This window comes from Branchiostoma lanceolatum, chromosome 1 (genome assembly GCF_035083965.1).
Source record: "Branchiostoma lanceolatum isolate klBraLanc5 chromosome 1, klBraLanc5.hap2, whole genome shotgun sequence".
In the NCBI taxonomy this organism is placed as follows: domain Eukaryota; kingdom Metazoa; phylum Chordata; class Leptocardii; order Amphioxiformes; family Branchiostomatidae; genus Branchiostoma; species Branchiostoma lanceolatum.
In genome coordinates, this window is record NC_089722.1 from 30,389,521 (window position 1) to 30,413,928 (window position 24,408).

Here is a 24,408-nt window from a genome sequence, read left to right on the forward strand (position 1 = left end):
TTGAGTGCCAAGGTCCTTTTGTCTGCAACTCGAGGTGTTGCCAAAATTGTAGAAAATGATGATCTTGTTTGAGACAATCTTGAGATTTTGAGGAAAAATCATGAGATTTTGAGGAGTTATCTTGAGATTTTGAGGAATACTTTGAGATTTTGAGGAAAAACCTTGAGATTTTTCGATTCTCAATGACGTGTGGCGACTCCCACTGGGGGTCATCCATACAGTTAACTTTTTCACAAAATACCAACTTTGTAAGTGCCGTATTAGCTGTAAAAGGTTAGAAGCATTTGTCCAAATTAGTGCAATGTTTTATCCAAATAAATCTGGATGCTACTCATCACAAATCTGTTGGATAAGTTGTCGGGTATTTGTTGTAGCGTTGGTTGAACCTCGAAAAGTTCAATAATAATAATTATGTGTTTTTGTCACTAGCACATAGTGTCATTTCTAGATTCCCATCTCCTATGTTTAAATGTATTTACTTTCCATTACAGAATCAAGGCTGACGTGAGTGTAGAAGAAGTCGCAGTGTCAATTCAGAAGGACAAGAAGTATCAAAATGTGAGTACAACATTAGATGTTATGCACAGCAATTTTTGTGTGACTTCTCTCCAGCAGGACATAAAGAAAATCTGTATCTGTATGTACATGTATACAGCCTGTATAACTACCCTTCGGCCTAACACGCCGGCTTCACAGGTTTGCGGCTAGTTAAAGAATAATCGATTCTAATAAAAAAGACAATCTGAAATTCTATATTTCAGGTCAGAAACCCCACACTCATGAACGCATCCTGCAAGATTTCACTGTCCCTGGATGTTGACATACTAGCCAAGTCACCCAAGGTGGGGAATTCACTTTCCTTAATGTGATAGCATGTTTCAGATTTGCTGAAAATCTTCTGAATATACTTTATTTCGCAACTGTGGTTGACTTTAGTTTGTACATTGTACATTTTCTTTCCACACAGATCTTGGACTTAAGCATCAGAAAACCCAAGATTGAAGTCCATGAAGGTAATCACAAGTAGTCCAGGGTTATTTCTTGGAATTATAAGTTGTCTATTAGGCGATGACAGGTGATAGTTTATCTTTTCATCTAAAACAGTAAATACTGGGTTAGTCCTTTATTTCATGTTTATAGCCATGTCAAACAGCAGGAAAATCGATCGGCGGACGAGTCTGCGAGCTTTAAATTACATTTTCAACAGTAATGCACCTGGTGTTCACTTGATCGTCGTGTGATTTTGAGGGATCAGTTGACGTTTGCAGGACAATAAGCCCTGTTCAATGTAATAGGATAGATTTTCTGGAGTGAAAAATATGCTCGACTGTCAGGCAATTTTGAGATATGGCGAGTCTCTGGCGATCAAAGAATTTGGCTGAAGCTTGTCAACTGTATGACATGAACAGTAGACAATTATAATCAAGTTAACTCTGTGGTAAAATTCCATTTCAGGTCTGCTGACTGCAGTTCAACACTTACATGATAGGTCGCTGTCGAAGGAATTCCAGGAAGTTCAAAGAGTTGGTAAGTTTGGAAACTTATACAATATTTTTATATTCTTGGGTGGATCGATTAGTAGATGATTATATGTTCAGCACCAAGGACAGGGACACAATAGAAACTTTGTGGGATTTTGTGGGCAAAAATCTCCTTTGAACTCTAGTCCATGCAATGTTTATCTTTTTGCTTATTTTCCTTAAGTGGATCAAATATACATGTTTTTACTTTTATTGTTAGACATAAAGTAACATAGTTTTTTTTTTAATCAAATATCGAATCAAAATTGAATGCATGGTTAGATTTTTCCTTATACATTTTCGAGGAAAATCTTCGTTATTTGAATGCCCTTGAAATCATTCAGAAGATTATCTTAAACCTTTCATGTCTTTACCTTGACAGATACTGGCACTGGTAGTAGCTCGGACAGTATGGCACTCATCAATAAGCTTATGAGGTTTCTTCCACAGGTAAACTATTTATTCAGTCACTGTTATTAAGACATTTGACCATACTTTAGCTGATAATTTTAATGTCATGATCCTTAGAATGGAAAGAAAGTTTTAGTTATAATTTAGTTAGCAGTATTCTTTGTATGGCAGCATAGATGATCATGGAGGAATTCAAGATAATGTAGCATTGCATTATTACATGCCACTGATCTAATAGTAATACATATAGATCAAGAGTTACGTACTTACTGTATGGTGAGAATGAAATGCTATTTGCATTCTCAGTGTAAGTTACCAGTTACATGTAGTAGCAATGTGGCATACATCATATTTTACAATTACATACATGTACATGTATAGCACTGAATGATTTTCAGCATGTTTTATAAGTAGGGTAGTTGTGTATAGTATAAGATGATATGTCTATGTTTATATGTTTAAATTTCAGCTTGTGAAGATCCATGTTGATGACACCAGTTTGTCCCTGTCTGTGGAGAGCAGCTTGAAGTAAGTAGCTGTGTTATCTTTCTTCTTTTGGAAGTTTCCTTCTGATTTATCCGAAGTCAGGTACCCATTTTTATACCTGGATGGATTGAGAGAAGCGATGTGCCTTTCCCAAGAACACAATATATAGATTCAAACCCAGGACCTCTGGGTTCTGGGCCAAACACCCTAACCGTTACGCCAACACGACCCCACAGCACCATCTGGTCTAAAAACAAGATTTATTAACTTTTCCTCAGGGGTGTTGCCATGAACATAGCCAGTGTGAACCTGTGCTTTGAGCAGGACCCTACCCAGCCTGCCTTGCAGGACACCACACAGACCCTGGCTATCCCTGCCAATGAGATCAAACTTCTGTTTGAAGGTAAGACTTGATATATATACTGTAATTCTTGATTTGTTAACTGTAACTTAATTTCAGCCAATTTAACGGTCAATAGTCAACCGCTAAAATTTCATCATCGCTAATATTTGATTACTAATTTTTGAGACAGTGATGTTAGTTCCAATTGTTAGAATTAAGTGCAGTGACCTTCTCCATTTTCCCCTAATTGCTATATTTTTCTGCCGCTATATTAAAGTGATTTACAGTATATAGTCAGGGATTTGTGTAATCGGGGATGTTCCTATAGCTCACAGTTGAGTTCCTGGTTCCAATTATTTGGTTTGGGCTGCACCCGTCTTTTGGAAGGGATGTAAAATGGGGTCCCATGTTTGAGGAGGTCCCTCGAGCATGTTAAACTTAAAGGTAAAGGGCTAGCAACACTACCCTGTAGAAATATACCCTGCTGCTGAAACAGCAATCAAATTTGCTGACCTTTGTGCCACTAGGGTATCAACTAAAGGAACAACACAGGTTTTGCTACTGCAAACCTGTAAAAAGGAATGTGTATGATGTATTGGTAGGCAACCCTGCCTATTGAGTACAAGGCTCAGAGATCGAATCCTGGCTGTTGTTACTCGTCTGACTTCCATGTTTCTGCAAATGGTTGAAGTCTGTAGGATTAAATGTTAAGTTGTAGTCCAATGTCTATTGTGCTTGTTTACTAGCCTATAGAACAAGTGGGAAATTCTACATAATGATACATTGGCCCAGTATAAGCTATGTACATTGTTTATCATGGCAAGACCAGTGGAAAATTAGATATCACCTAAAACCTTAGCTTACAAGTTACACATGTCAGATTTTTGCTCTCTTTGGAAATGTTTCTGAGAGCCAACTTGACCAATTTTGTCCCTCTCCAGAGCTGACTGTTGAGAGCTTCAGTGAGAGTAAGCTGTTCCTTCTGAAGTGGCTGAAGACGTCTGCAGAGGTCAGTACAGGTCAAACCAAATTCTGTAACCTGAGCCTTTGTAACAACTACTATGAAGTCTGTGACACTTGAATTGTCTTTGATTTCCGGGATGAAATAGCCGTAGTAACACAATTATGTTAGACTATATATATAGAAAGGTAACATTTGCAAGCAAAAACATAGTCCTATTATTTACCTTCACATAGTCTAGCCTAACAATCTACTGCAGTGATAATTCTTACTCAAACACTTACATATGGTGATTGGTGACCAGCCCCTCCAGCTCTGTCCTGCCACTTGCTACATCATTTAATCAAATACCATATTGTGTCTGCTACCTTACCAGCAACCTTGGTGACAGCCGTCTGGTACAGGTCATTGACCTTATTTGTTTGGAACGGAAGAAGAGGAGGAAGAAATGGAGCAAAAACAGTATGTTTCCCTTCACTGATTTTACTACTGTCTTGTTGGCAGGTGTCTGGGACAGGTATCACAACAACTGTTAGCATGGAAACGTGCCACGCCCACCATGACCATGCAGAGATGGTGTACTGGCATGGAGTGATGCTGAAAATGAGAGGTCATTCCCCACCAATTAGAACACCTGTGTCCACACCTGCCTTCATACCTGCCTCTGCATCCAGCAAGAAAAGGTCAGCTTTCTACGTTTTGGAAACTTAAAGATTGTATGAAACTAGAGAATAACATTTTCTGTTTACATTTAACAACATTGATAGTATTAATATTATGCGTTTGCCTCAAATATACACCTTTCTCCTGTTATTGAACATCAAACCTTCCAAAAATGATCCTACTTGAGGTTTTTGTCGTCACAGTGAATGTAGCAACAAGTTCAGATCACAGCAGCTCAAGAAAATATGTCCTTTTGAAAAGCTGAAAAAGGAAATATTGTAATGTATCGTCTTACAATTGCATGAAATATTGATGATTAGGCATGGTTTACTTCTCAAAGGTACATTTTTTGCAAACTGTAGTTTCTAACCTGGTTGCCATGTTTGTTTTCTGAAGTCATTGGCAGTCATTATTTGAGACCAAAACCTTGAGTCTGAAGAATGATTTTTAGTTAGTGTAGAATTGAGGTGAATTTGGTCACTAAATAAAAGACATATCCTGTATTTTTCAGCAGAATGTCCCTGCAGTTCCAAGTGCCCATGTCAACCCAAGTGTCAGTGACCGATGCGTCCGTGCGAGTGACCATCCCTGAACATCCAGAGTTTGCCCTGGGAATCAACTCCATAGCTGCCTCTGGGCAGAAGTCTTCTGATTCAGGTAAACAATCAAACAAACAAACAAACAAACAAACAAACACAGACAGACAAAAACGAGGAAAAATGGTCAATGACAGATGAATATAATCACATTTTACTTGTTTCCTCAATGGCACTTTCCGAAGAGAGCCAGAAACAAGATGAAGATTATGTTTAAAAACATTTATTGAATGGTTTGTTTTTTGTACTTTTCAGGTCTACCCATCATAGGATCTGAGTTAAGGTATGGATTTCACTTAAATACTCTTTACTTGATAATACTGTAAATACAGATACATGTAGATCCATTGGTAGATGATTATATGTTCAGCACCAAGGACAGGGACTCAACACGTTAAAGTCTTTGTGGGATTTTGTTGGCTAAAATCTCCTTTGAAGTCTAGTCTGTGCAATGTTTATCTTCTTGCTATTTTCCCTTAACTTAACTTTCCTTCTTTTTTTTTTACCTATTTGTAGTTTTTTCTTCATTTCCATTCCTTTCCCTCAATATTTCCATAGTGAGGCATTTGTACATAAGAATTTGTGTAAGAAAATTACATAGTATGTCACCTTGTTAGATCGTGTGCAGACTTCATAATTTGATGTTAGCAGAGGATACTAAGTTCAGCACCAAGGACAGCATTTCAAGGATGTTGTGAAATATGAATAGAAGGTCCTGGATATAAGCACCAACACATGGACGACACTTGTAGCAGACATGTTGCAGACAGGAACAAAAAAAAGCTTACAAACTTTAACTGAGGGAAGAAAAACAGACACTTCCAAACTGAGACTCTAAAGTGTAAAAACAAACATTGTAGATGTGTATGTTAGGTAGTATCAGTATTATTCCATTGTACCAGAAAGACATAAGAATGCTTACTCTAGACATTTTTGTACTACTAAACCAAAATGATGACTGACATTTCTCTTTTCTAGTGGAGACATAACAGTAGACAACTTGTGGTGTGCAGTTGGAGACCACGCTGTCTGTAAGGCCAACACTGAGCCTCAGGTCCACATCTGGGGGCAAGCACTGGCCGTACAGTCCCTCAAAATCAAGGTAGGGCTGACTCTTTCTCTGTGCCGTCCTGCTCAGTGTTGACATAAATAGTGGTGGTGTTGCCAAAAAAAAAAAAATTTGTGTTGTCATTTCTGCTAGTTTCTTATTGTAGGTCGTTGTACGACTTTAATGTCGAAGAATTTCTAAGTGGACTGTGACAAAACCAAGTGCCGATAGGGATCTAAAACAGTCTTTTTCGTAACAAGACAGCTGAATTTTGAATAATATATGCATGACCGTGAATAGTTTCATCAGGTTGGTAAGTTACTGAATAAAAATACTCTTTTACACAACCAAGTAATTTATTCAACCAACGTTTCGGTGACCATCTGTCACCTTCCTCAAGTCATTGCAATGTGAACCAGTCAGAATTGTCTTGATGAATGTGACAGATGGTCACCGAAACGTCAGTTGAATAAATCACTTGGTTGTGTAAAAAGAGTCTTTTTATTCAATTATATATAAATAAATAAATAAACAAAAGCATGATTTTCCGAAGAATGCCCTTAGTTTGCGATGACCAAACCCTATATGCTAACTAGAACCAAACGCCAGACCGGAGGGCATCAATGCTGTGAAATATCTAAATTTTCCAGGGTAAATCCACCACACACGTCCAAGAGAAGACGACCCAACAGCAGCTCACAGTAGAGGGGGGTGCGTACGACCTCCAGCTGGAGTGGTCCATTCCCGCCATGGAGGTCCTCACCTTCCTACTGGAAGCTGTCCATTCCAGGAAGGGCCCTGGTGTGACAGCAGAAGCTGTGTCCCCTCCCCCGGACAAACCCACAGACAGGTCACTGTCCTGTAACGTGCAGTTCAGACTGCAGGGGTTGAATGCTTTCATCTGTGGTAGTGTGCCAGGTACTTATTCTTTTCTTTCCACATTCACGGCTCAAAATACTGTAAATGGAATGGGAAATGTATGCAGAGGTTTTATGTTCATGTTTTTTGTGGTGATGCCTCCTGAAAACCAACAGGAAAATCTCCTCTGCCTGCCTACCTGCGTGATTCAACTGCAAACTTACATGTAGCACGGTGGTCACGTTGCTATGGATCTGTCAGCGTTGTTATGCAAAAGTTTCCCGCCCACAAGCGGGGGTGCCATTAGCCGGGCGGTATAAAATAACAACAACACAAATCTTGCACAAAATAACGCATGATCTGATTATCGCACTAAGAAAAAAATACATGCACACGCAAACTACATTAGTTCGCTTTGAAAATCTGTATAATATACGAGTTGACCGCGAACACGGCGCTTCAAATTACCCGTGTTTGATACGTGTATGTACAGGCTGCTTTCGGTCATTGAACTTTGAACTTATGGACTTTTTGGTCTAATTTACGTAGCAAACAATAGTTTTATACATACTTTAGACTTTAGGAACTTTGAATCCAGTTTCTATTGAGTAGTTTTTGATGTCTGAGAGATTTTAACTTATTTCGCCAATTTGTTTGGACGTCTTCTCCCATAGTTCCCTATCGGCCCAATAGAATCTTACAATTTTTTTTCAAGATGGCGGCTAGATAGTTGGCTTCCGGACGGTTTTTTTTTTGTCGAATTCTAGCGTTGGTATCGGGAGATATCACCCAAAATACGAATCGAACGCTTTATTTAGAACTTCACGTGGAAGAATGGTTATGTTCTGGAAAGATAATGAGCTTGTCGGTAAAGATCACAGTACTTCGCTAGCGTCTGTTCTGGGGCGGTTAATCCAGATGCAAATGAGTGGGAAATACCTCCATTGTATTTGTCGCCCGGACCAAGCGAGATAATTACCCGCGAATTTCAACTACCAACGAGGCCGCGAGGGTTTGTAGAGACAGAAACCTCGACCAATTTCTAATAAAAAGACGCCTGAACGGTACCATTGGTGATTGAAATACGCGTGGGTAAAATAATGTAAAAAAAATACACGAATAAGACCCGCAAGTGTGTTATCTGAAGAAACCAGAACATGGCGTCGGAACATGGCGTCGGTTTGAAAACAAAGGAAAATCCAGTTCTGCTGTCAAACAATCACACTCTGATCTCTTCCGTATTTCCCCAGCAGTTGATTTACTCATTGAATTACTCATGCGTATTTTTATACAACGTACATCTCCTTTGTATAGGAATGCACAATTTTTTTTCTACCAGTCAAAGCTGCCAGGAAATTTTTAGTGTCAGCACAAGCCGACACATTCGGCATATCAAACGCTGGCGTGTACACTGTTACCACGATGGAATTACGGTCTTTAGACCGCGTTATAGTACAAAAATGACGAGAAGGAGTTTGTTATTAGAAAGAATGCGTTTTTAGATCGGAAAACGTAGGGTGTGATTATTGAGTGGCTGTGTAGGACAGCGCCAGACCAAGACAGACACGTCAGTACACCAGTTCTTGTCAAACACGCAAATGTATCAAGGTGAGTGCTACGTTTTGGGGTCTCTGTATGTGGCAAAATTAAAGTTTTTGTTTACAATGAAAATATTCGACTTCATCTATGAACTATTCGAATTCTATTTGTTAATTTTAAATTTCTGCGTGTTTAAGAAAGTAATGTACGGAGTAAAGGCCGGGGTATTGTTTATCATATCGGCGGGTTCTGCGGCGTCTCCGGCGGTTGCGCATATAGTCTAGAACCCTCGGCCGGGAATTACGGTGAGTTATGGCGGAAACTGCGATTTCTTGATGGCCTTAGTTTGGGCGTTCTGTGTGCTAGGATAGACCAAAATATAGCTAAGAAAGAATTGAAACGGTGGTGTCAGTATGAAGCTTGAGAGCGTGGGAATGATTGAAATGAAAGCTGGGGTATTGTTAATGTGTTAACCAGAGAACAATAGAGCCGGAGACAAGGCGTGCATTTGAAAAGGACAAGTTCGCGTGGAAATCGTGCTCGGCTTGGTACAACCAAAACAAATCTAGTTCCCGCCTGCAAAGGCGTAAACCAATCAGCTTCTGTTGCCAGTAGTGACAGGGTTGATTGACATCGATTCCTCATCAATATGCATGCTTTACAAGTGAGGAAAAATCAAGGCCTTTTTGACCACCGTGGTAGATCCACTGTGAACACCCGATCTTCTCCCTATTGCAAAATTAGATTCAGGCAAACTTAAAGCCTTTTACAATACCACATGCATTTGCTGGTTATTCTACCTGCATCTAACCTGCACTGGTCAATGGTAAAACCATTCCATGACTCTAGGGTGACATACAGTCGGCGCATCCCTGTCTTGTATCATCCAGTGAAAGGGTATGTCACCCTGTCAGGGGCGTTATAACCCCGACGGTGCATAAGCACGTTGACTGATGATGATGACAGTCGGTAGTTGTGGCACAGCATTATTTTGTTTTCTTCAAAGTAACATCCTTGAATACATTGAATTATGTTTGTTTTAACATACTCTGAAGGCTTTAAGCAAAATACAATTTTCTGAATCTGATGAAAAAGACAATGTTACATGCAACTGGTTAACTCTTTTTAATGTTGATAAAGGGTAATAGTTGATTCCATTTAAATCAAACATGATTTCAAAATTTCTGTTTTCTGTACCATTTCCAGAAGAGTGTTTGTTGTTCCACATTGATGAGGTGGGAGTGGGGGTGTGCGACCCTCAGTATCAGGGGTCCATACAGGGGGTCCGCTTCCTAACTACAGCCATGCTGGGACAGGTAAGTCTCTTTTTGAGAGTTCAGAAATGTTCACTCTGTATTGTCAGCTGTCATAAATCTGCCGGCTACCTTAACACTAAAACGTTAAGGAAATGGTGGCTTTCTCGAGATTGTCTTGAACACCTGTATATCTAAAGTGCACATACCTCAGGGATTTCTGCATTTTGTTTGATCTTAATTAGTAGATCACTGTTTTTAATGTGGTCTTAGGATACCTGATGGAATCATAATTACATGTATCATGTACTCTCATAACTATGCCGGGTACACTGCAACATTTAAAAAAACGGGGGCTTCCTTGGGAATGTCATGAATACCTGGATATATGAAGTGTGCATTCTTCGGGGATTACTGATGCTGCTTAAGTAGATCACTTCAAGTTTTTTTGTGTGGCTGTCACCATACATGGCATCACCATACATGAACATGTACACATGACACAAGTGCTGCATACCAGTACTGTGTACCGGTACTGTACTGTAAAAATTGATCAGGTACAGGTCCAAAATACCTAGTCATGAAGTACCGGTACTGTACCGATATAAATTTACACCATATGCTTATTTTGTGACTGATCATCTTAACCTCATGGCCTCATGCAACACCAATCGTGACCAAAGTGACTCCCTGGAACAGCGTAACGAATATGCAACAGATCATTCAGGCACGTTGGGAGTATTGGTAGCAAGGCCAAGGGAGTTTGGCGATAGAAAACATAGTATGTTCTTTGAATAAAGATACTGACAAGTTGTAAACAGTGTATTAATGTTTCTGTCAATATTGAAGAAGTTCAGAAAAACACATGAAAATTGTTCAAATTGTTCAGGTACAGGTACAGGTCTGTACCTGTACCTAAAACTTTGTACCGGTACATGTACGGTAAACCTGTACAAGTACGGTAAACCTGTACGTTTAGGTACACAGCACTACATGACACACTAGATTCCCCATTCAGAAAACACTTTCCTATTTTTTACTCTTTGACTGTTTGTCATTTTACAGCTGTTATATTTTTAACAATGCAAATTATGAATGATAACTATGTATTTCAGTTTGTTCTCATTGCTATTTCAGAGTTACAAGTGTGTGCAGGCCAAAGAACTGCCCCTGGGTCTTGTACAAGTTGACAACATGTCCTGGGCATACACTCCAGTTTGCAAGGTTGGTCTATATGGATGGATTCATAGAGCTGGGCTCATAAGTATGCTACAGGCATGTGGTGTGACCAAAAATATCTGTGTGAATGTAAGTTCAGCACCAGGGACAGGACCTGTGTGAAGGTACTAGGGGGATAATAAGACTTAGTGTGAGTGTAACTTAAGCACCAGGGACAGGACCAGTGTGAAGTCAGTAGGAGGAGGATAATCAGTGTGAATGTAAGCTCAGCACCAGGGACAGGACCAGTGTGAAGTCAGTAGGAGGAGGATAATCAGTGCGAATGTAAGCTCAGCACCAGGGACAGGACCAGTGTGAAGTCAGTAGGAGGATAATCAGTGTGAATGTAAGTTCAGCACCGGGGACAGGACCAGTGTGAAGTCAGTAGGAGGATAATCAGTGTGAATGTAAGTTCCGCACCAGGGACAGGACTAGTGTGAAGTCAGTAGGAGGAGGATAATCAGTGCGAATGTAAGCTCAGCACCAGGGACAGGACCAGTGTGAAGTCAGTAGGAGGAGGATAATCAGTATGAATGTAAGTTCAGCACCAGGGACAGGACCAGTGTGAAGTCAGTAGGAGGAGGATAATCAGTGCGAATGTAAGCTCATCACCAGGGACAGGACCAGTGTGAAGTCAGTAGGAGGAGGATAATCAGTGCGAATGTAAGCTCAGCACCAGGGACAGGACCAGTGTGAAGTCAGTAGGAGGAAGATAATCAGTATGAATGTAAGTTCAGCACCAGGGACAGGACCTGTGTGAAGGTACTAGGGGGATAATAAGACTTAGTGTGAGTGTAACTTAAGCACCAGGGACAGGACCAGTGTGAAGTCAGTAGGAGGAGGATAATCAGTGTGAATGTAAGCTCAGCACCAGGGACAGGACCAGTGTGAAGTCAGTAGGAGGAGGATAATCAGTGCGAATGTAAGCTCAGCACCAGGGACAGGACCAGTGTGAAGTCAGTAGGAGGATAATCAGTGTGAATGTAAGTTCAGCACCGGGGACAGGACCAGTGTGAAGTCAGTAGGAGGATAATCAGTGTGAATGTAAGTTCCGCACCAGGGACAGGACTAGTGTGAAGTCAGTAGGAGGAGGATAATCAGTGCGAATGTAAGCTCAGCACCGGGGACAGGACCAGTGTGAAGTCAGTAGGAGGAGGATAATCAGTATGAATGTAAGTTCAGCACCAGGGACAGGACCAGTGTGAAGTCAGTAGAAGGAGGATAATCAGTGCGAATGTAAGCTCATCACCAGGGACAGGACCAGTGTGAAGTCAGTAGGAGGAGGATAATCAGTGCGAATGTAAGCTCAGCACCAGGGACAGGACCAGTGTGAAGTCAGTAGGAGGAAGATAATCAGTATGAATGTAAGTTCAGCACCAGGGACAGGACCAGTGTGAAGTCAGTAGGAGGATAATCAGTGTGAATGTAAGTTCAGCACCGGGGACAGGACCAGTGTGAAGTCAGTAGGAGGATAATCAGTGTGAATGTAAGTTCAGCACCAGGGACAGGACTAGTGTGAAGTCAGTAGGAGGATAATCAGTGTGAATGTAAGTTCAGCACCAGGGACAGGACCAGTGTGAAGTCAGTAGGAGGATAATCAGTGCGAATGTAAGCTCAGCACCAGGGACAGGACTAGTGTGAAGTTAGTAGGAGGATAATCAGTGTAAATGTAAGTTCTGTTAACCTTCTCACTGTTGCCTAACTCTGTTACAAATAGGGAATTGGGTGCCAAACAGCTACTTCAGTGTGCTAAAGGTTATATGAACTTGGGAAAAAGTAATGAAACTGACCTGTTTTCCGTTGATATCTGTCCACACCAGGCATTGTCTGTTGACTGTCCAAGTGGGATCCAGGCCGACTGGACCACCAGGGCTCACATGTCCATCTTCCAACATCTCACAGACATTCTCTCATTCAAGAGCAAACTCAGTGGTGAGATAAACACATGTATTGTCTTAGTACTCTCTTTTCTCCAAGATAAAAACTGTTTACTAGTGACAACCTCTGCGTAAGGACCACCCAGCCATTGTGGCACCATTTTAGTAGTTGTCTTGTACTAGGTTCTTTTCCTGAAATTGAACCAAGCATTAAGAATCCTGTCTATGATGACTACCAGTTTACTGCGACCATTTTCTGTGACAAAAGTACTCTCTTTTCTCCAAGATAAAAACTGTATACTAGTGACAACCTCTGCGTAAGGACCACCCAGCCATTGTTGCACCATTTTAGTAGTTGTCTTGTAGTAGGTTCTTTTCCAGAAATTGAACCAAGCATTAAAAATCCTGTCTATCATGACTATTTTCTGTGACAAAGTCCTTTGCATGGTTGCTGTAGACAAATCTTACTGTATCAAATTTAGTAAATGGGAGTAAAACATTACAGGAGGTGAAGTAAGATTTTGATTTGTTCAAAATTTTATCTGCATAAAAAAGAAGATGTTTATTCTAATGATTACAAAATTTAATCTTGCACTATGGTAGCATTTGCTAGAAAAAGACTGGTCAGTAATTTGCCCGTATGTAGTAAAAGTATTGCAAAAATAGGCCTCACTTCTATGTCTTACTTTCATATCGTATATCCTTTGAAATTACCTTTATTCGCCAACAAAATTTTATCTGATGCAAAACATTCTTCTAATCTTTTACCATTAGTAAATTTATACAAATAACTGATACTTTGATTGCTGTTGATTGTAGCTCTGTCATCCAAGAGTGAAGCTAGAACAACAGATCCCCAGTCCACCTCCCAGGCTGGCTTCAGTGTGAACATGTCAGTGTTGTGTGTGAAGGTGTGCCTGCACACATCTAGCACACACAAGTAAGTCAGCTCTTCTTAGGAAAATCTTAAAACAAAATAATTGTACCGTTCTTGGTGGCATATGTGCTAGATGTTGGCACATCGCCAACCGAATTCGTAGTGTGTTTTTTGGCACACTTTTAGACAGATTAGCCGAAGAGGCTCGGTGGGCGTCACTCTACCGTCAGGGAAGGTCGTGTTAAGTGCCTTTCCTAAGGGAACAACATTAGGGCATGGTGAGCATCGAACCCGGGACCTATTGGTCCTGAGTCCAACGCTCTAACTGTTGCGCCACACCAATGCCACATAAATTTTAAAGATGACTGACAAAAACCACAAGTTTGCTTTGTATGATTTGTATGAACTTCTGGAGACTTGCCACATTTCTGATACCAGAGGACGAGACAAAATTTCATTTTTTTTTTACACCTTGATAGAAGTTGTACGTCATTGCACTTTTTGTGCCATAGATGTTTGAGTTTGTGCAATATGTGATTTATTTCTCATATTTGACTGTTACACACACTGACATCTTGGAGTGTTACTTTACTTATATTTTTCCTCACAGAATCGACATATCGTCTTGTGACTTGAAGATTTCGGTACAAGGAAAACTTGTGAAGCTGGCTGCACCTCAGCTGACACTGTCTTTTGACGACCACGATATATTCAACATTGAGGTACCTTCCAATATACTGGAATTCTTGTTTCTGTCACTGTAACTTTATGTTCACTGTTTTCACCGTCACCTCTGTACCATGAACTTATCATCACCGTGAAAAACCTGTTGTAATATTATTTATGATTCCTTCACACACCTGTAAATCACTCGTCCGCAACCTTGAACTTAAAGTTCAGTGAAAATGTCCATTTTCCTTACACCATGAAATTTTTGCTACCGTGGAGATAAAGTAAATTACGGTATTCTAAAATCTTCAGAACCGAGTTTGTTTAGATGTTGTATTTTCACAAGCACCTACTTCAACAGCTTTTGAACTAGCCTGCAATCTCAGAGATTTTAATCTAATTATATATTTGTACTAACCTTGACATTGTTTGACCTTTTCAAGGTTATTTCTGTACAACATTTCCCGGAACATGAAGTCTTGAAGAGAGAACGGATGGGCTGTGAAACTCTGGTCAACCATACCAACAGAGCATGGTAGGTTAAGAGTTATAATTAGTTCTGAGCAGAGCTCCAAAATCTACAGTAACATAATTCCACCAGGGTACATAATTCCGTCACCCTGAAAAGATACATCCTAACAGATCTCTAACCCAACGTCCCCCAGTATAATGCACTCCTGCATATCTAAACTATGCATACCTGGGGGGTGCTGTACTACAGATCTCTCAAACCCACTGTTTTTCAAAGTGGCAGATTTATGTAAAACCCGGGCAGTTTAATGTAAATGGGGGTTCAAGGTTCATCACCTCAGTGTCCACTGCAAGTGTTCACTGGAATTTCATTAATGTATGATGCCATCATGATGCTATTAAAGATTTGACTTCTTTATACATTTATACTTAAATACATATAGTTAACCCTCTCCCTGCTGAGGGAGTCTACTGGACTAGGTCTCAAATTTACTTGGGTTGCAGAATTAGGCAGCAGGGTTTAAAGACAATGTATTCTGTTGATGAAGGCTAGACATCCAGGTAATAAGATACGCCAAAAATAGGACTGACGAAAGATAGCGGATGCTGTCTGAAACGACTGACTGTTTCAAAATTTTATCCAGTAACTATTGCTTGAGTAACTATTTTTGTCGTAACAGTGTGGTCTGTTTGTTTTTTTAGGAGTGTGAACATGGACAAGATCCACATATCATTCCCATACAAGTATGACTTTGCTGCTGCTGTAGACAAGGTGGGAACATTCAACTTTGTAGTCTTCTCTTTTAAGACAAGGTACTAGAAACTGGCATGTCACTTAAGGCTGAAATAAGATGAAATTTAATGAACAACTTCCAGATCGCAAAAAAATCATTGCCTTTGATTTCCTAATGTACAATTACAGTTTTCTAAGGTACCATATACCATGCTAAATCCTTTCTAAAACATGTTAAAACATTATTTTATCTCTGTTGAATAAAGCGTATTTTTTTCTTTACAGACCATCAGTTGTGTGAAGTGGGTTAAGATACTCTACAAACAGGGAAAGCCCAGAACACCAGACAAACTGTATGCTGACTTCCTACTCAAAGTACAGGTAAGCTTTTGATGCCCATGTTCATTTGCACAGCATCATATTTTCATCTTTGGGATGTCCCTAATATGTCTTTGATTATTGGTCATTGAGACTCGAAAGAGAAGGCATAAGTCTGAATGTGTACGGGGTTGCCCCTACTCTTAGTGATGAGTGTGTTGGGTTCTTAGATGTGCAGAAGTTTCCAATACACAAGACCAAATGCCCTCTCGATAGATGATATGATGGCTTATAAAGCAAGTAGGATTAAAGTCTGAATGATCTTTTAATTTTTTACCTCCAGCATGCTACAGTGGAGTTACTGGACGATCCCTTTGAAGTGAGGCTAGGAGACAACTATGAGCTGATGCGAGATGAGAAGCATGAGACAGAGAAGAGACTGCAGCTGCTAGAGAACAGGATCTCTGCACTCAGGAAGTCACATGGGCTGCTGCCAGGTGAGGGGCAAGCATTATGATTGGTCAGATTTGTCCATGGAAAGCATTCTGATTGGCCAGTCTATCTGTTTCATTTGAAAGGATGTTGAATTGTTAGTTTTGTATCAAAGTGAGCATTCTGATTGGTCAGTCTGTTTCCTTAGAAAGGATGTTGATTGGTCCATTTGTTATCAAAGCAAGCATTCTGATTGGTCGGCCTTTTTTCCCAACAAAAAGTTCTAATTTGTCAGCCTGTTGTTTTTTAGTAACTTGAGTCGGTGAGGTTTTACTTTAACTTCAGTCAGTGATGTATTATTTTTACTTTATCCACATTTAATTTTAAGGACTTTAAAGACTTTTAGTAAATCATTATTTTAATTCATTCAGCCAAGGATGACACAGTGTGACTGGATTGATGTACTATAACAGTGTTTTCACAATGATAGCACCAAAAAGCATCTCTGCAATTGTAATGTAATTAACGTTTGTTTTTATTCACTCAGCCAAGAAAGTTGAAGAGATGTACCTGAAGTTGGGAGAGCAGTGTGACCGGATCTACGTGCAGCGGTCCCAGAAGCTGTACAGCACGCCCATGCGCACACACCTGCTCCGATGGGAGATGAAACAGCTGGAGGTGTGCGCGCTGGCCGACCCCTCCATGGACGGCAAGGACAACATCGTCTCTCACATGCAGGACATTGACAAGGACACGTAAGGGCTTGTTATATCACCGTTGCCTCAGTGTACGGAGGTTTTGTTTTTGATGGGTCTTGATGTTTGTGTTCTTGTGTGTTCATAGAGTGGTAGGAAATGAGTGGGAAATTAAGACTTGCATGAGTGACAGGAAGTAGAGTTTAGAGGTGGTAAAACTAGCCATTTTTAGACATGACAGACTTTCCAGGTCATGGGGTCAATGGAAGAGGCTACCAATTCACATGTAGGGAGGTGTTTTTTTTAATCTGTTTTTTCTTGTTTTTGCAGTTATATATAATTATATGGTATTTCCATATGGTAGTCACATTCACAGTAGAGTGATAGAAAGTGATCAATGGACACATGTTATTTATATCAAAACCTTATTTGTATAATTGATAGGTCTTTGAAAATGCTATGAAGATCCACGAACTTTGGAGACATATATACCTCTATTGATAAAGCTATTTGTGTTATGAAATATTGTGTAAGTGGTTGTAGTCAATGAAGATTTCTTCCTGAATGACTCATCTGGCCATTTTACCCCAGTCCCTACCCTCCTGGAGACCTGGAGTTCAGCACCCTGTGGTGCAGGATGGTACGAGGTAACGTGCGCCACCTGGAGTTCCAGCTGCGCGACTATACAGTCAAACTACTGGAGACCACCGACCTCCACTGGTGGGGCCGACTACTGGGGGCGGAGCAGGAGGCTGCATCCTGTGGTAGGGACAGACTCTACACATTCCATCTGTGCATAATGGCGTCATGTTGGTGTCAGAGGCGTCGGCACGAAGTTTTGTATGGGGGGGGAGATAATTGATATGAAATATTCACTTTCACAACATCCGGGCCCATGCATGTCCAGACATGTCTGGGGGCAAGCCGGGATCGAACTCGGGTACCCATGTTTTATGCCCAAATGTTCTAGCCGTTACACCACACAACGAAGGCGGGGGACGCTGTTGGGGGGCGTATCTGTTCCCCTAACAGCGTCCCCGTTCACTAATACTAGTAATAGAGATTCCGCAGGTGCTGGGTTCTTATCCCCTGACATGCCCCTTTGACGTTGTGCCCTTGGGAAAGGCACTTTACACAAATTTCCTCACTTCACTCAGGTGAAAATGAGTACCAAGCTTCGGGTGGGTAGAGACGTTCCCTCAGATAGGACGTTAAATGGAGGTCCCATGTTTGACGAAAGCATGTAAAAGAACCCACCATACTTATCGAAGAGTGTAGAGTTTCCTTCCCAGTGTGAGTGGATCAAATAGATATGTCCAAATATGCAGCTTGTACTGTTTAGTACAAACCTGGTGTGTAATGCCATGAGGCAGTTAACCAGGTATGCAGATCTCTGAACTCTTGTTTACATTCACAATATTTTTACCCTGCAGCAAAGAGAGCTACAACTGTGGAGATAGGAGGTCCGTTTGGTGATGCGACTGTGGAGCGCAGCATGCAGCCGCTGAAATACTTCCACGACCTCAGCTGTGGTAAGAACAATACAGCTTCACATATGATAATCAGAGAGATGAACATTAATCATAATTATACATGATAATGATGAGGGTAAGGATAAGGACAGTAACAATGAATATGTAAACAACAGAAACTACGTCAATGTGATATAATATCATGACGTGATATACAGTTAAACCTGTCTATAGTGGTCACAACCACATTGGACAGTTGACCGCTATTACAGATGAATTTTTAATGCTTAGGCCAATGGGAAAATTGAAGGGGCCATCAAAAATAACCAATATATGGCCAGGTGGCAGCTATGCACAGGTGACCACCACTACTACAGGTTTGACTGTACAGGCATAGTAAAGAAGAATTTTCTGTTCTGACAGTAATTGAGTATTCATGACGATGTTTCCTTTTCTTCAGATGCCCAAACATTTCGTTATGCCTGGGGACCATGCTGGGATCCTGCTATATCTCAAGTCAACTTGGCACTGGGTATGTCACTGGGTTTCTTTACCATCTCCCTGCTGTCTAACTCTGTAACCAAAAGGGAATTGGGTGCAAAACGGCTACTTCAGTGTGCTAATGGTTAAAAGATGTTGATTGAAGATCATCTATTTTGATCTCTGTTAAGTACCAGTCAAGTTTTTTTTGTTTTGTTTATTTTTATTTATCCAGGGGTAACATATCGCCTGTGATGGCGTTTTTCAATGTGCCCTGGGGGGCAATCCCCACATTCAAACTTAGATATGTAAGATAACAAAAGTAACACAAACTGTAATTGAATAATAATACAAAGTAAACTTAACTCAATGCTTGGAAATACTAACTTATTGCAACTGATTTCAAATAACAAAATGAATAAAACATAAATATAACATAATGTAACATAGAAAAACAATGAAATAATGTCAGAAAGAAAGGACTAGAACGGAATTTGCATATCAATGTTTGGCAGAGAGGCAGTGGACATCATATAGTTGTTTAAAAAGTGGAAGTGATCTGGCTGATTTGAGATGTTGTGGTAATGTGTTCCAAAGTGTAGCCCCCGAGGACGAAAAGGCTCGTCTTCTGTATTCCAGATGTGTCATTGGCAACTGAAGGCCGCCTTGTAGCAGATCTAGTACAAATACAAGATGTATGTCTGCTTATTTTGTAATGTGCTTGTTATGTGCTTGTATGTAATGCTACAAATCTCTTCCAGATTACTTGACCAAACCATCCATTGATCCAAGCAAGCCTCTTCCTTGGTGGGACAAGGTGAGATGTATAACTTGTTATAGATGTGATATGCTATGTTGAGATGTTAAATTTAACCTTGCTATTCTATTAATGATCAAAATATGATCGTTATTCTTCCTTATGCAGTGTACAATTTGTAATTCAATCTTAAGAAAGGTGGCGTGCAAAAATGATTAAACTTTTCGCTTTGATTATTTTGCCATATTTGAAATTGTTTTTTGATCCATGTTTTAAATTGTTAATATTCATTGCCTACAGTTTCAAACACATAGATATTGAAGACGGCTTTTATGAACTCTTTAAATGAATAGATTTCTCTGCCAAAAATCATTGCCTATTTCGCATAAGAACTCCTTCATTTGCTATCATTAGAAATATTAAGTTCCTATTTGTCCACAGTCACATTTGTTGTAGGTCATTGGATAATTTTTGCAGAATGTTTAAGCAAGCTGTAACAGAACCAACTACCCACAAGGATCTAAGTCAGACAGTCTTATGTAACAAGAGAGCTGAGTTTTGGAGGACGCATGCACGACTATCCAAAGAATGCCTCCAGTTTGCAATCGTACGACATTCACACAATGTCTGTGACTGGACCCTTACAGTTATAATATTTTCCACCCCAGTCCCGTCTGCTGTACCATGGCAGGCTAACCATGTCAGTAGAGAGGATGAGCCTTCTGATGCACGCCTCTCTGGACCCCTACAACTCCACCGAGGAGATGGCATGGGAGTGGAAGGACCTGTATATGGACTGGACCACTGGTTAGGCCACATCTGTTTGATTTCCTGGTTCTTTTGGATTTAGAATAACTCATGCTGAACTGGAAGATCAATGTGAAAATAGAATCTAAAGGTGTAAAGGGTCACCAGATTGATTGATTAATTGTTTTGTTTGTTTCTTTGTTTCTTTGTTGACTGGCTGGCGTTGGTTGCTTGGATGTCACAGAACGTAGGAAATAGATTATGCCAAAAGAAATAATGAACGAAGGAATATTAAACTTATGAGACTGTTAAGGTGCAACAATGATCCCAACTGAAACATTATTTTCTCAGCCCGGTTCCTGTGGAAGGGAGACCTGGATGTGTATGTGAAGACTGCCTCCAAGTACGACGACTGTCACTTTCTCAGCTTCCCCAACCTCAGACTAGGGTGAGTATTTCAACCTTGCTGAAACAAAATATCAGTCCTTTGGTTTTCTGTTCTGTATCTTTTCTTTCTGAAAAGAAATGTCTTATTAAAGTAGAAGCTGTTTTGTGTTTTATCATGAAAGTTCATCTGTGTAACGGTGAACAACGTATGATTGTAAACAAAGTACTAAACTTTAAAAAATTGACATTGGAAAGAATTGGAAACCCCAAATTTTCAACTGAACTTACAATTGATCCATTCAGTGAACGAGGTTGAGGAAGTTCACCCAAAAACTTTTGGGCAAGTCCCAATTTATTTCAGTTTTTTTGTGTGTAAAATTCTATCCTTTCTTCATACTGTTTTGTGTTTGTGATCTGTGAACTCCAGGTTTGACATTGAGTGGCTGTGTAACGGAGACCCAAACAACCACCATTCAGTCTCGCCATATGCTCCAGACAAGGTGCCAGAGACCTCGAAACAGGTGAGAATAACTTCTTGTGAGTTGTTTTTTAAACAACACAGCTTTACCTAGAAAAGATAGTAGAGTTAAATCTGCCCAAGAAGACCACTCTTGATCAGGGGACTGATAAAATCTGGGTCATGTGGACAGGTGGTCACTATAGACAGAATTCTTAATGAGAAAAATTATTGAAGGGACCACCAAAAAGTGGTCACCTTGGTCAGGTAGCTCTCATATAGAGGTGATCACTTGTACAGGTTTGACTGTACTAAGGATTGCATACAATCATGTAAGTGGACAATTTTGGACAAGCAAGTAAAAGTATTTCCACTAAAGTGTTCAGAATTGAGCTATAAATTGTATACTGCCTAATTCTATAATACACTGCCTTTTTGGTTCATTCCACAATCACTGTTATCTGTTCCTATATATATATGTTTGTAAATAAAATGTTTTTCTGTTGCAGGGACATGACTCCTATGCAGCTTTCAGGTCTCAGAACCTGAAACTGGCCATCACGATCGACATCAAACATCCACGGGTAGGTTCTGTTCTCTTGCTTATTCAGTATTTTCTTGTATTCAGAGTGTTCAGAACAGGGCTGTCTCCAGGACCTGTCCTTCCACCCCAGGACGGAAATTTGCTTGTTAGGACGGAAAAAATTCAACCCCTTCCATCCCAAAAATTTCAATTTCATGAGATAAAATTGATGAAAATGTGTTTTTTAAGTTAAAAATGACATATTCAATGATGAAAATTTAAAGATCGGCTCCCCAACAATGAGTGCGATGGAAAAAAAATTTAAACCTGAATAAATGAACAATGTGGCCAAATATATATTACGTACTCCACCCAGTCAGCTGATGTCAAATGATTAGGCTACCCCATTTTCTTTGAGAATTGAATCTAAAAGCTATAAAAACTGCAGTTTGGTAAAATGCCAGCAACCGGCTATGGGGGATTCTTCCCTAAAACAGGATCAGGTCCAGGGTTTGGTCCTGGAACAAGCTGAAATTGTATCCATTAGTAACACAGATGTATTCAGTATAACACCTTTGGAATAGATAAAAAAATGACACATCTTGAATTTGCACTTGAAAGTTCATCTGTGTTGGTAGAAGTCACTCTGAATCAAAGTTGAACTACAAATTGCTAACACAAAAATTGGACTCATTCCTTGACAAAGACTGGAGCTCATCAGTCAAAAATTTTAGTAAGTCCAATCTTTTTGTTGCCATCTACAGTTTAACTTTGATTCAGAGCATCTTGAAAAAAGTTGACTTTGTTTGCAAATTCAATCATCAATACAATTTGCTGAAGCCGTCCCTGTGTGTGTTGCAGGTGGTTGATGACCAGAAGAGGCAGTCTCCGTCCTGTTTGCTGTACAGCAGTACTCTGAAGTGGCTGCAGACTCTATGGGTATGTTAGTAACTAGGAACATAGATTTGATCAATCATATCCTTGTTGTTACTTTACCAATTGTATAGTATTATGTATCATTGAAAAGCTTATCTATTACTCTTAACAATTATGATGCAATATTACTCATGATCCAACTTTATACTCGCAGTAGCAGTGATAAACATTTATGATTTTCATTCTCATCGATTCAAAGTACATTTTTCTCTTTGATTTATTGATGCCAAATAACAAATAGAATGAGTGCATTTCACGAAATGTTTGTTTCTGTCGGGATTTCCAGGCCATTACCTCTTCTGTGTCTCGACCAATCAGAAGAGGCCATGTGTGGAAGAACAAGAAGCCCAGGAAAGTCCAGCTGGGCAGACATTACAAGTAAGAATTCTAAATTCAAGAACTGCAAATTTAGAATAAAACCTCCACAAACATTTCAGGATGTACAGTAAATCTACAGTTGGAAACATTTTTTGCACATTGAAAATTTAAAACTATGCCACATATCTCAGTGATTGCTAACATCAACTAACTTATTTTATTCCAGCAGGGTACATAATTCCACCACCGTTAAAAAAGATATGTGCAGATCTCCAGCCCAACGTCTCCCAGTATAATGCACTCCTGTATATCTAAACTGTTCATACCTGGGGGTTGCTGCACTAGAGATATCTTTCATCTTTCAAACCCACTGTTTTTCAAAGAGGCGAATCTATATAGTACTAGCAAGAAAAACACCCCTCTGTCGAAATGGTCACATCCAACATTAGCGACCCCCCAAAAAACATCCCTCCCAATAAAATGGTCACATCCAACATGGCGGCCCCCATCCTTGCAAGCAAAAACAGAACAGGTTTTGCTGTTGCAAACCTGTAATTAATGGAGGTTACCTACATGATGCTAAAATCTATGTAAAACTCAAATTCTGTTTCGTCCCAGATCTATCAGCCTAGACTTCAAGTTCCCAGAGCTGAAGGTGAACTACTGGGCTTCCTTCGCCCAACAGCGCGGGATCGAGATGTGCTTCGGCGCCGGCGGTATCAACTCGGAGTGGAGCCTGACGCTGGTGCCTTACACAGACGGACTCATCCGCCGACCCAGGGCTGACTGGAGCATTATCAAACTGGCCAGTAGTATAGCGGAGTCCCACGTGTATCTGTGTGGAACTCAGGGACAGGACAGTAAGGTGGGGAACTTGTTTTTTTGTTGGTTGCAAGTTGTGTGTGTAGTCCAGTGGTTAGCAACCCTGCCTCTGGATCAAGTGGTTGGGAGTTTGAATCCCTGCTCTTGTCCTCACCCAACATGCATGCTATAGGGTCACAGTTCTCAGGATGGGACAATATTCATTGTACTTGAGCTACATGTACATGTAGGGGAATTTTCCTGCTACAATGAACCTGTAAATACTGTACATATCGTCTCTGTTCTCTGTCACCCTGTGGAGGAATAGCTCTTCAGTGAGCTATTAGAAATTGGGTCAAGATCACTTTTTTTGTTGTTGTTTCGTTGTGGTGATGCATTACTTTTCTTTCTATCCCAATAAACGGTGACAGCATATTAGCTATGTTTGAAACAGGAAGGAGAGGTAATACTAGAAAGGCAACATTTGCTAGCAAATACAGCATGTTTAGCCATACTCCTTGCCATGCAAAAATGGACTCTCTCAAAATAACAATGGACCATT

At 40.2% G+C, this 24,408-nt stretch overlaps 1 protein-coding gene across 3 annotated transcripts in view; it reads left to right on the top strand.

Annotated features, from left to right (window-relative positions):
• LOC136448189 (bridge-like lipid transfer protein family member 2) overlaps nt 1–24,408 on the top strand; it is a 51,515-nt gene that overhangs the window by 3,180 nt on the left and 23,927 nt on the right. For 2 of the 3 annotated variants that reach the window (XM_066447397.1, XM_066447417.1), the window contains exons 7-40: nt 492–558; nt 762–842; nt 968–1,013; nt 1,456–1,527; nt 1,903–1,970; nt 2,401–2,459; nt 2,696–2,820; nt 3,702–3,769; nt 4,226–4,404; nt 4,896–5,041; nt 5,236–5,263; nt 5,959–6,082; nt 6,679–6,946; nt 9,632–9,741; nt 10,816–10,902; nt 12,717–12,828; nt 13,593–13,713; nt 14,261–14,372; nt 14,763–14,854; nt 15,493–15,562; nt 15,809–15,904; nt 16,185–16,338; nt 16,821–17,028; nt 17,560–17,732; nt 18,402–18,500; nt 18,901–18,972; nt 19,682–19,737; nt 20,346–20,484; nt 20,776–20,872; nt 21,239–21,332; nt 21,778–21,852; nt 22,653–22,730; nt 23,014–23,105; nt 23,664–23,910. In XM_066447397.1, coding sequence (XP_066303494.1) covers nt 492–558; nt 762–842; nt 968–1,013; nt 1,456–1,527; nt 1,903–1,970; nt 2,401–2,459; nt 2,696–2,820; nt 3,702–3,769; nt 4,226–4,404; nt 4,896–5,041; nt 5,236–5,263; nt 5,959–6,082; nt 6,679–6,946; nt 9,632–9,741; nt 10,816–10,902; nt 12,717–12,828; nt 13,593–13,713; nt 14,261–14,372; nt 14,763–14,854; nt 15,493–15,562; nt 15,809–15,904; nt 16,185–16,338; nt 16,821–17,028; nt 17,560–17,732; nt 18,402–18,500; nt 18,901–18,972; nt 19,682–19,737; nt 20,346–20,484; nt 20,776–20,872; nt 21,239–21,332; nt 21,778–21,852; nt 22,653–22,730; nt 23,014–23,105; nt 23,664–23,910 — 3,715 coding nt within the window. The remainder of the gene's footprint in view (nt 1–491; nt 559–761; nt 843–967; nt 1,014–1,455; nt 1,528–1,902; nt 1,971–2,400; nt 2,460–2,695; nt 2,821–3,701; nt 3,770–4,225; nt 4,405–4,895; nt 5,042–5,235; nt 5,264–5,958; nt 6,083–6,678; nt 6,947–9,631; nt 9,742–10,815; nt 10,903–12,716; nt 12,829–13,592; nt 13,714–14,260; nt 14,373–14,762; nt 14,855–15,492; nt 15,563–15,808; nt 15,905–16,184; nt 16,339–16,820; nt 17,029–17,559; nt 17,733–18,401; nt 18,501–18,900; nt 18,973–19,681; nt 19,738–20,345; nt 20,485–20,775; nt 20,873–21,238; nt 21,333–21,777; nt 21,853–22,652; nt 22,731–23,013; nt 23,106–23,663; nt 23,911–24,408) is intronic. The other variant, XM_066447407.1, reaches the window with a different exon arrangement.